The 12,237-nt window shown below is 49.7% G+C and overlaps 1 protein-coding gene across 1 annotated transcript in view; it reads right to left on the bottom strand.

Annotated features, from left to right (window-relative positions):
- The window catches only part of KSR2 (kinase suppressor of ras 2), an 81,674-nt gene that overhangs the window by 18,127 nt on the left and 51,310 nt on the right, over positions 1-12,237 (bottom strand). Inside the window, exons 11-14 of the mRNA XM_075718744.1 lie at positions 11,556-11,597; positions 11,145-11,211; positions 8,772-8,820; positions 7,701-8,068 (exon numbers count right to left, since the gene is read on the bottom strand). Of these exons, the coding sequence (XP_075574859.1) occupies positions 7,701-8,068; positions 8,772-8,820; positions 11,145-11,211; positions 11,556-11,597 (526 nt within the window). The remainder of the gene's footprint in view (positions 1-7,700; positions 8,069-8,771; positions 8,821-11,144; positions 11,212-11,555; positions 11,598-12,237) is intronic.

Raw genomic sequence — 12,237 nt, 5'->3', positions numbered from 1 at the left:
TTTGAAAGGGTGCACTCGTTACTGGCTCTGAGAGGGCTGGCTGGGTGTACAAGGGATGTGTGAAGGCGCTTTGACCTCTCCTTGCCTTTGAAGGAGCCTAATATATTCTCTGCGCCGTGATCCTCCTGCTATTTGGAACTTCAGGAAGGAAAAGAAATTTATAAAAAAAAAACTTCTTTTGAAGAGAGTGAAGAAGCAAGTCTTTTGATCAAGGTGGCTGCTTCACTAGAACCCAACTCCACTTTGGAATAGTAATAATAATTATTATTAATAAAAAATTAATAATGCTCTCACAGGAGGGATCTATTTCCTTGAGCAGCCTCCCCTTTGGCTAGGCAGAAGGATGCCAGCACATGGGTCCCCCGTGACCTGCCCCAGCAAACAGCCCTCCCCACCCCCAAAGAGGATCCCCGGCATTAAGGATGCTCAGAAAAAATAAGAAATCATGACAAGATGTCACTCAATAGCGAAGGGAAGAGCTGGCACCAGCAGAAAGACTTGGTGGGACCATCTCAGCAGGGCACTTAATCACAGGCTTTCCCTTAAACACCCGCTAAAATCCCTTCCTCTCTAGTAAAGTGCTTCAGCACCGAGTCCTGCTGTGTTAAGTACTTTCCCCAAGAAGTCATGGCCAAAACAGAAATATTATGGCATTTTGAAACACTCTTAAAATACAAAGGAGAACTTTCCCCATGAGCATCCCCCGCCAGAGGAGCACGTTAAGGCGGTGCTAACAAAGAGCTGCCAGCGGGGATTTGATGCTACAATGGGTAAGAGAAGCTCAGCCAGCACCAAAGCAGCCAGCTCCTATTTCAACATCAAACACCCTCGCAGAGGATCAAGCCACTGCCTTTCCTCATCCCTGCCACCCTCTTTGCTCGGGATATTTCGGTGTCCTCCCCAACCTATCCCACTCCACAAGCTGCCAAAAGCAACGCTGTCTCCAGGCGGAAGTTATATACTTGCTTAACGTATATATTAATACACATATTGACTTTCCTGTTGTCAGTCGTTATCAAGATTTATCCAGCCCGATGGCCTCTTATTGATTGTGAAGGAGTGTATTCCCACAAGTCAATCAATTCTGATCCAGCCTGTGGCATGAAGTCAATACCTATTTATTATATGATCTACGAGCTCCATTACACTTTAACTGCTGGGAAAGGGGAAATGCAGCAGAAAGTAAGAGGAGGGGAAACAACTGAGAGGCAGGGCAGGAGGCAATGCTTTGGCTCCCAAAGCAGGTGCTTGAATCATATGTGGGGAAGGTTGGGTGATGCAGGACCTCATGGCTTCTGCTCCCAAAATACACCCACAAGTGGGGAGAGAAGAGCCAAACCTGAAAGGCATCTTGGAAATGCCTGGCTCCAGGCTGCATGGCTCCAGCCTGGCATGGAGGAAAACAATGTGGCAGCTCTATGCCTCAGTTTCCCTCCTCTTGAGCAGGATTTAGAGCTCCCACCTAACTCTCCAGGGCAGGAAAGAAGACTGATGGATGTATTTTGAGATCGTTGAGTTGCAGTGAGGAGAAAAAGCCAATTTGTTGTTCATTAAAGCCCAAACAGCCAACATTGCTCTCTGGAGAGAACAACAGGCTGGCTGCAAGTAGCACACACAGGCTTGTACAGGTCCTGGCCCCACGGAGCACCCATGGGGGAAAACCAAGCAGCCCCAATCTGTTTTGTCTTAAGTGCAATGGCTTACACCATTCCCCATTTACTCCTGTCCTTCAAATCACATTAAATATCCAGTCGGCCCCCAGCTCCCTAAGCGCTAAGATTTACAAGACCCAAATCCTTCACAGCTGAGCCGGGACACTGTAAATATCAGGAGGTTTGGCATGGGGAGAAGCTTGGAAGAGCCGAGCATTTAAAGCCAAGCTTTGTCCAGAGCTCCCCTGCACCCATAGGGAGAGGATCCCTTGCAAGGAGCTGGGCTCATTCCTCCCAGTAGCAGAGCCAAGCATTAGACATTGCCAAAAGCCAGCATAGAAATAAATTATAAAATCAAAATAAACCCCAACATTTACCCCATGCAGTGCAAGAAAGTTATCCTGTAAGATACATCTTGGATATTCTTCCCATCCCTCACTCTCACACCTTCCCTATTAATTCATGGCAGGTAATGTGTTCCCGGTTATTAAAGCCAGTTTGCTTTACCACAGAGGAAAAAGAGCAAACTCTTTTCATCTTTGGTACCTCACATGAGAAGAGGGCCTGGATTTATGTTTGTCCTCGGCACTCAGCTCCCCCCCGCTAACCATCAGCTCCAGGAAAGGGCTTGGGGATGCTTCCTCCCTGGCAGAAATATTCCATGTTCCTCTGCTGAAAGGCACCTTTGACAAGGTAATTCTCTTTATACAGTCCTGCCATGGTCAAGCTTAATTCTTAATGTTCTTCAATGTTCTCCTTGGTCTTCCCGGCACATCACAGCAGGGACATGATTTATAGCCACGCAGCCCTGGGTGGGATCGCCAGCAGCCATCGAGTTGGCTCACGGTTCCACCCTGTAAATCTGGAGTCACTCTGGCATCACGCCACAATGAGAGAGGGGCCAAAACCTGACCAGAAACCTCTCAGGGTGCAAATCCCAGGGTCTTTGCATGGGCCTTTAGTGCCACATTTGAGCTTTTAACTAAAAACCAAGTAATCTTCTTAGAAAATCTGCACCAAATCCTCCACACAAGTCAGTGGGAGCTCAAAGAACAGGCAAGCTCCAGCTCAAACCTCCTCTCTCCTGCCTTTCAGCCCTGCTAACCTCGCTCCCTTCTTGCAAAAAACATTCCCATCCAACAAGAGCCATCAGTGCCCCCCCAGAAAGCTGCACCAAGCATGCTGATCCCCCCACTTTCATTACAGACCCGATGAGACCCAGGAGCCTTGGGAAGGATCAATAAGCATTAAAATCCTTCCCCCCCCGCTCCAGAAGGAACACCCAGAATCCTAAAACCTGGTAGTTTCTGCAACCCATTACCTTCATGGGTGTCTCAAGCCATTTTAATAGCATTAGAAAACCATTAGATTTTGTCCTTTGAAGGACCTCCTGGGTGGCTGAGGCTTTACCTCCCCTCCCTGCGCTGCTACCAACAGGGGCTGGGACCAGGAGCCCCAAGGAGCTGACGTGAGCTTACCCAGGCCTGGCTTTGTCTCATTCAACAACAGCAAAAACAACTTGTCATTTGCCTGTATGCAGCACAACTGACACTTTTTCAGTCCTTTCATTTCCACAGGGGCCAAGGACTTTGATGCCATTTCATGCTATCCATTATGCAGCGCTCAAAGCACCAAGGCTCACATTCACTCTTGCTCAAGACTAATTAAGATGAATGTTAACTGTCCCCACTGCTCATTACCCAAGAGAAAATCTATTAGCAGCTCTGATGGAAGCGCTTTTTGGAGTCACCACCTCTCATTGCCAAAAGACGCTGAATTTCTTCCTTTCCCTTCCAACCCAGACGGTCGCATTAAGAGACAACTCAAGAATCATAGACTCATAGAATGGTTTGGGTTGGAAGGGACCTTTAAAGGTCATCTAGTCCAACCCCCCTGCAATGAGCAGGGACAGCTTCAACTAGATCAGGTTGCTCAGAGCCCCATCCAACCTGACCTTGAATGGTTCCAGAGATGGGGCATCTACCACCTCTCTGGACAACCTGCTCCAGTGTTTCACCACGCTCATCATAAGAAATTTCTTCCTCATATCTAGTCTGATCTACCCTCTTTTAGTTTAAAACCATTACCCCTTGTCCTATCGCTACAGGCCCTACTAAAAGGTCTGTCTCCATCTTTCTTATAAGCCCCCTTTAAGTACTGAAAGGCCGCAATAAGGTCTCCCTGGAGCCTTCTCTTCTCCAGGCTGAACAACCCCAGCTCTCTCAGCCTGTACTCATAGCAGAGGTGCTCCATCCCTCAGATCATTTTTGTGGCCCTCCTCTGGACCTGCTCCAACAGTTCCATGTCCTTCTGGTGCTGAGGGCTCCAGAGCTGGATGCAGTGCTCCAGGTGGGGTCTCACCAGAGCAGAGTAGAGGAGCAGAATCACCTCCCTCGACCTGCTGGCCGCGCTTCTTTGGATGTGGCCCAGGATACGGTTCGCTTTCTGGGCTGCGAGCACGCATTGCCAGGTCAAGTCCAGGTTTTCACCCACCAATACCCCTACGTCCTTCTCTGCAGGGCTGCTCTCAATCCCTTCATCTCCCAGCCTGTATTGGTACCAGGGGTTGCGCCGACCCAGGTGAAGGACCTTGCACTTGGCCTTGTTGAACCTCATAAGGTTCACATGGGCCCAGTTCTTGAGCTTGTTCAGGTCCCTCTGGATGGCATCTCACCCCTCAGGCATGTCAACTGCACCACTCGGCTTGGTATCATCTGCAAATGTGCTGAGTGTGCACTGGATCCCACCGCCTATGCTGCTGCTGAAGATATTAAGCAGTATTGGTCCTAATCATCTGGCCAGACCAATGGTTAATGCAGAGAAAATCAGAGCATTAACTCAAAGCATCATGCCGTCAGCAAGCTGCTGCCTCAGTTTCTCATCCCAGCTTTTGCCCGTGAACCGTGGTGTTTGGAGGGGAGATTTCTTTCTGCTAATGAGATGATCCTTGAATATCACAAGCGAGCAGGAAGGAAAACGTAGGGACGTGAAAAAGTAAAAATAAACCCATCTATAAATAACCCTGCTCCAGCAATGCCAGGCAGCACGGCATGGTAAAGCCCCTTCCAGGGACGGGCAGATGCTTCCAGCATGCTGGCAGGAAAATTGCTCTTTTCTTGGTGGAAAAAATATCCTTGAGCAACCACCTCTGGGCACCCAGAAGAAAAGGGGCCGCTTCTGCACACAGTCAGTTTGGCCCTGAGGATGTGCATAGGGGGGACATCCTGGATTTGTATCTGTAATTAGCCCCATCCAGACAGCTGGGACTGATTTTCCCCCTCCAAGCACAGCCTGGTTTAAAGTTATCCCTGCAAACCCACAGGGAGAACTTGAGTGCCTTCAGAAAAATCCTGCTTGAAGAGCAATGCTCTCCCCTGTGTGGGGTCACCAGCCTCCCTCCTCCCCCAGTGCCACATCCTGGCCCGTTCCCAGTATCCTCGACCATTCCCAGTCCAGCTCACACCACAGTGTCCTATTCTCAGATTCATTCCCTACGATGCCCAAGCATCAGCTCCCATCTGTGCCGTGGCAGAAGAGTCCCCAGGACTGTCATATCCCTTAGAAAGGCCAAGAAGCAGGGCCAGATAAGGAAACATGCATGGGATGGAGACCTCCACATGGCGAGAAGGCTTTTCCCCACAGAAGATGATCAGAGATGTCCCAAGAAGACCCCAAAAATGTTCAACCAAGCATAGACCAGACAAGGACTGCAGGCACAAGGGCAAGGGAGCATCCCTGTGCTGTCACCCCAGGAAATGCAAGGGATGATTTGCCTTGAGAACCCCAGAGGTGCCTCCTGGGGAAGCACGAGCAGAACAGAGCCTCACAGGAAGCCTCAGAGGGGAATAAATTGTGTCTGGAAATGACCTCAGGGCTAAAGGATGTGCACTCATGCAGTCCTGGGCTTCCCAAAAATTCCCTGAGACTGAGCTCCGAGCCCCCTTCCAGCATCCCCCTTGGTTTTCCTGCACCTTTGTGGCCAGCCCACCACCAGCACCAGATATGAGCTGATCACACCCCAGAAATCCCAACAGGAGAAAACCAAACAGGTTTCCAGTTGCAATGGAAAAACTATCACAATGTTGATTCAGCCTTCGAAGAATACGGATAAAAGCAGGTTGACGGTTGCAGGCAAAGAGCAGTCAATGCTGGGAGACGTTGCAAGCACAGGTTATATTTAGGGCAATTCAATAAAGCTGTACTTTGACCTTAAAAAAAGGCACCGAGCGCAACTGGGAAGAAAAGCAAGGTGAGCAGCGTGCTTCACAGACCTCATATTAATGCATCAAGCTACTGCAGCGCACATATTTATTTTGTCAAACTGTCAAAAATGGCACCTTTATGGTTTTATATAAAGAGGCATTAGAATAGAAAACACTTTGTAGCTAAAAAAAAAAAAAAAAAAAAAAGAATATATTGCCCAGGTTTTGATATTGAATAGGATTGAAAAGCTGAGCAAATAGGAGCTGCAAAGGGATCACGGAGCAGAGCAGGACAGAGAAGCTGCATTTTCCTCTAGGTAGAGGTGGCAACACTGCCCAGTGTAACACATGGATGGGGTCTCTGATGCATCAGTCAATATGTGTGTTTTTACACTTTTCAAAAAGCTTTGGCCTGAAGCTAGCTAATAGATGGAGATCTGAAATGCTGATGAATTTTCCAAGATGACTATTTTTTGGTCCAAATTAAAAAGCATATTTTTTCCAGTCCCCAGCTGGGGAGAGCCAGCCCCCATTTGAAGCCAGCCCCCATTTGAAGTCACCCTGTCTCCAGAGGATGCAACTCCTGAGCCAAATGCAGTCCATGAGCCCACCAGAGCAGAGAGCAAGCAATGGCATGAGGAGCCTCAAATTTGGATTGAAATCCTTTGCTGTTGAGCAAGGAGGGGAGCAGAGCAAAGCCCCCACCCAGGCACCCACAGAGCTGCCCAGCTGGGACTGGGGAGCTGGAACATGCCACTTTCAAGGGGACATTAAGAAGGGATGATGCAATATTTCACTGTTAATCGCTGTGGGAAGCATTGCCATTTCAGCACAGGCTTTTTGAAACGCTGCCAGGAGGAGGCTGGAAATTCAACCTCACCTTGGGGAAACTTCTCCAAGAGAAGGTAACCTATGGCAGGATGCAAAGCAGCACCACATCAAGCCCCACAGCTGAATACATGGTCTAGAGGTGGGGGAAAGAACTGAATACTCCGAAATAAATGTATTTCACATGACAACAGCCGCTCTGGGAGTGGCTGCAGCCTCCCCACCTCAAGGCCAGTGAGTATTTTGTGATTGCCCACCCATGCAAGGAGTATGTCTGGATGCTCAGTGCTGCTCCAGCAGGGATGCTCGGTGCTGTGTTCCCCACCAGGCACATGGGTGACAGGGGGTACATGGCAATTCCTTGAGACTGAGACAGTTCTGGAGGTGTTTGAGATGGTTTGGGAGACCCCAAATCCTAGCTTGCTTCCCAACCAGCTGCAAGAAGCCCCCTCCAGCAGTCTCATTCCTGCACCTTGCTGCAATGTCCCCAATGGACCTAACACCTTCATCCTGCTGATCTTTTAGACATCCGAGTTGTTTTCACAGCACCAAGTTATCCATGAAACCTGGTGTCCGCATGTGGGCAGCTGCTTTACACATAGAGGCTTTTCCATGCTGTGGCAGCACTCAAGCAGGGTCCAGACCCCATCACCCATCCAGGGACCTGACCAGGGTACCATGGAAAAAAAAAAAAAAAAACCCCAAAAAAAAAAAACCAGAACAGAAGCTGCAGATCCCACCAGGTTACACCCCTCCTGGTTAAAACAAATCATTCCTGTCCCTGGTTAAAACCAACCATTCCTGTCTCAAGCTCCACATCTACAGGAGATGGATCTGCTTGGACTCACTTAAATGGGTTTGCTATCTGCTTTGCAGCATAAATCACAGCAGATGGAGAACATCCCTTTCCTAGGGCAGGAAGGCATGGCCATCCTTTTCTCCCGGTAACATCTGACTGCAGGAAGGTGTTTTGGAAAGAAAAAATTATTCTGGCTGAGCACGAGGTGTCGGAGCTTACCTGGTGATGATGGCAAGGTGGGGAGGGCTCATGCAAGCTCCCATGAAGAGCACCACGTTCTCGTGCCGGGTCTGCCTATATGCCATCACCTCCCTCTTGAAGGCCTTCAGCTGGTCCTCGTTGTCCCGCTCAATGTCAATGAGGCGGATGGCCACTTCCCCATGCCAGCGCCCATGAAAAACCTGCCCAAAGCGGCCCTTGCCAATGAGCTCGCCAATCTCGAGCTGCTCGAAGGGGATGTCCCACTCCTGGAGGAAGATGCTGGTCTGGCTGGCCTTGCGGGGGAAGTTGCGTGCAGAGAGGAGCGAGAGGTTCATCTCTTCAAAGTCGTCCTCGGACTCCTGCGCCTCCTCAGTGCCTTCCTCATTCTGCAGCGGGGCAAAGGGAGGTGAGCACAATAAAACAGGAAAAAAAAACTGTGGCCAAGGAAGATAACATGCGACAAAATGCCACTAACACACCTACTGCTCACTCAGACCCAAAGAAACTGGGCAGGTACCTTCCAAAGGCAACCAGGCAGCTGCAAAGCCATCAGAAACCCAGATTTTGCAGGGAGGCGTTTATTTACCCCAGGGTTAAATATAAGAAAGCAACACACTGGGGCATTTAATTAATTTGTCTGAAAGCAGCGTTTCTTCCTACCCCTGCTAAGCTGTGCTCTGCTAATACCAACTGCTCCCAACCCAGCACGCCCTGGTCTGCAGCCCCCAGCCCCCCAGGACAGGTCTGGCTTTTCCCTTGATGCTCGGTATATGTTTTGTACAGGATTCACAATGCCCATTAAAAGCTGCATTCCTCATCCTCACCCTTCACTACTTTCCCTCCACCACATTTTTAATGCACCTCAGAAAAGCTCACAGAATTATAAACCTGAGGGCAGACATGAAGCCCATCAGGGTCTTCATGGGGTGGGGACACGGATGCCTGGGCAGGATCAGGCCTGGCCATTGATTCAATTATCAGCAATTTCACTGCACAGATGCTAAACTTCTCTGGTTCCCGTGAAATGTGCCTCAAGATGTATATAAAATAAAGGCCCGTTACGAAGAGGAGCAAGCCCAGCCATCTCACCTCTGAGGTGGGCTCCACTTCAATTTGAAGCAATGGGTTTCCTTCCAGGCTGTTAAAAGAATTACCAAATTACCGCCAGGTAAAAACACAGTTAGGTGGGGAGCACACATGGGCATTCTTAGCAGCAGTCTAATTTACAGAAATTGGTATGGACAAATACAAGTAACTTTGGTTGGACTGGTTGATCTAATGGTTGGACTGGATGATCTTAAAGGTCTTTTCCAACCTAAATGATTCTATGATTCTATGATTGACTCCTGCTTCCTGCAGCATCGCTCTGCACCAGGACTAAAGGGATCAGGGATGAGAAGTACCAAGCTCACTGCTAATTTGGGAGACCAACCCCTTCCCACCCATGTCCTGGCTGCCTCCATCCCTGAGGATGGCCCTGGGTGCTCACACGGGAGGGGTGAGGATAGCAGGGATGAGCAATATTAATTATTGCCTTAATTAATATTGGATGTATGAAGTTCCAGGATGGATTTGTGGGAGCACATGACCAGGTCTCCATCCCATCACCCAAAGCACACGGTGTGGAGGATGCACCATCGCCATGCGCCTCAGGAGGTGTCACCCCCAGCTAACCCGGGGTAAGGGACAGATTTACACCCTTGCAGCTTTTGACCATATCAAGGCAGTACTGGGGCATGTGCTTATGGCATTTTTAGGTGGTTTCTAAGATGAGAATTACCTTCCCAACGAACACCAGCCAAGACAACAAGCGTGGCTGATTAGCAGCCAGAAGAGAAGAAAATGGGTTTTCCAATTATTTTTGAGAAATGGAAGTTTCAAAGACCCTCCCTGCAGTAACAGCACCTGAATTTGTCTAGTTTCCCAGCTCCCTGGGCCAGGAGCTCCTCTTTTTCTTCTCTGCTTACACAGCACCTCCCACCACCAGGTCCACAACCAGGGTCTCACTGCACCCGACAGTTAACAAGGAAATGTTAACTTCTGTGGGGAAGATCAGCTGGAGCAGCTTGGGTGGTTTTGAACATAATATATTTATATTATAAATCATTATTATCAGTAATGTGAATAACAGCATCCCCTCCCAGAGACAGCAAGGATCACAGGAGAGGCATAACGCCCCCCAAGCCACTTGGACATGGTGGTCCTGTGCTTCCTAGCCCATTCAATTGCCATTACAGTTATAAATTCCAGGGGAGACACAGGTGCATATACAAAAGGAGCCAACCTTGATATTTTAAGCAGCACAGAAAACCCAGGTGGATGCAGGCAGCTTCTGCTGCCCATCACGATGCACAGGCGGTTTGCAGGAGCAGCAGTCTCCTCCTGCCTGATCTTTAACCCAGGCACGAATACCTGTCTCCCGAGTATCCAAAGCAGAGTCTGCTGTTTAACCCAGCCAAGCCCAGGATAACCTCAGTGGCTCCCATGGCTTATTTTCAGTGGGGTGAGCAAGAGGAGAATCACAGATTTTGCATATTGAAAGCTATTTTCCCACAAGAACCTGCCAGCCCTATGCCTGATACCTTGGTTCAGGCAGGGAAGGAAAAAAAATAAAAGGCTTCGACTTCACCACTTTGCCATTCATTTTCCAGCCGCCAGCCACCAGCAGGGACAGTGGCTCTGTCCCCGTCCCTCCAATCGCCTTCCCCAGAGGTGAGATCTGCCAGACCCCCCCGCAGTTGCCAATGCAGTTTGGAGAGTGTGGGCGAGCCGGACACAAACCACATCACAGCCTGGAGCGAGACCCTCTCTGTTAAAATCCTGGCTTGTAAAATCCTTCAAAAATGGCATTTATAAAAAGGACCAGCAAGCAACCCTGAACTGTAATGTGGCTGCAGGATGCTGCTGAGGCAGCACAGGCGCAAGGACCTTGGTGAATGCCAGATTCAGCAGAGCAGCTCGGACCCAACCTGCCAGGGAGAGCTAGCCCTAATGCCAATTAGGCACTGCATTTCAAAACTAATTTCAGTGCAAAGTTTATTAAAAATATTATGGGTGGGACTGCAAGAACCACCTTTATTAAAACTATCTCAAAGACCCTGGTTTTCCGCTTATAATATAGTAAAAGATTAATTGCTTGGGCTTTGGCATCTTGCGGGTTTTGTCTCAGACTGAAAGACATTTTTTTCCTGAGTGTTATAAATCAATCCCCTGCCCTCTCCTTTCAACCCTTCTCCTCCCCAAGACATGAACCAGAGCTGTAAGCTGGGTTAGGGTGGCAGGAGCACTGGGGGCTCACCACAACCATCCACTCCAACCTGCCCAAAAGGCATCCCTGAGCCCCAAACTGGTCCTGCAAAGCCAGGGGAGCACCCATGGGTGTCTGGAGGAGGAGGGGTGCAGAGGATGTGCTGCCTGGGGAGGGGAAGGTGAAGGCAGCTGGGAGGAGTGGGAGGCACTCACATGGGGTTGGAGTTGACAGGGTGGAGGACCACCTGCGGGGCTCGGGTCGGCGTCTCAGGGACAACATCTGGGGAGAAAAGAGTGGAGTGAGAGCAGGCTGGGAGGCACCAGGAGCTCCTTCCAGTGCCAGGGGCACCCAGGGGAACTAAATCCCACTGAAAACCTCCCTGTGCCCCCAGGTGCAATTTAGTTACACCCTTAGTTATAGCTGGGTATAACTTAGGGCTATCCAGCCCTGCAGCATCTTAGTAGTGCACAGTCCTGCAACAATATACTGGCTTGGGGGAGAAATCCCACCCCAGTACAACCCCCCTGCACAAATCCAGGGGTTAAGAGAGCCAGCCATGCACCCACCCCGTAAGGGATGTCTCAGCACCCCACATTACAGGAGAGACTTTCAAAGATATTTACCTGGGAAGATGAACTGCTGTTTGTACTTGTAGTAATGGGAAGCTGGAAAAGAGAAAAGGGGGATTAAACATCGACCTGTAGAGCCAGATGCTGGAGAGACTCCAACCTGTGCCCAGTCCTGTACCATGAAACACCAGCCCCAGGTCCAGGTCCCCTCTGTATGACCCAACCTCTCCCACTTCCCATCTCTCTGGAGGATGCCACCCACAATGGCACGTAGGGTGCCCAGGCCAAAGAATTTAAGACCTTAGCCCTCTAACGATCTGGCTGGATTATAACTTAATTTTTGCCACCATCAGCTATGCCCTATACATGTAATTAACATTTGGAGAGTGCTGATGTCATCTACAAAGTCACCGGTGGGATTTGGATGCTTGGTTGCCAGCAAAAGCCCGCAAAGTTTGAGTGGTTGGCTCCTGACTGGCCTTCAGGAACCACTTGGCATCACAGAGACACCAAGAGATGGATTTGCAGCTGCTGCCCATTTTTGTCCAATCCAGCCATGCATTTTTGCATTTTTGCCATGCTTCGGAGACACATCCTTCCTGGGATGGCTGCCTCCCTCCCGACACACCAAAAGGACCTGGAGGCTATCTGCAACCCCAGGAGCTGCTGCCCAAAGCCAGTGCTGCAGAAGGGCTCTGGGTGGTGGTACCCTCCATTGTCTCCCCTTCACCAGCAG

This window comes from Pelecanus crispus, chromosome 11 (assembly GCF_030463565.1).
Source record: "Pelecanus crispus isolate bPelCri1 chromosome 11, bPelCri1.pri, whole genome shotgun sequence".
In the NCBI taxonomy this organism is placed as follows: Eukaryota; Metazoa; Chordata; class Aves; order Pelecaniformes; family Pelecanidae; genus Pelecanus; species Pelecanus crispus.
This window is presented reverse-complemented; position numbering and strand designations above follow the sequence as displayed.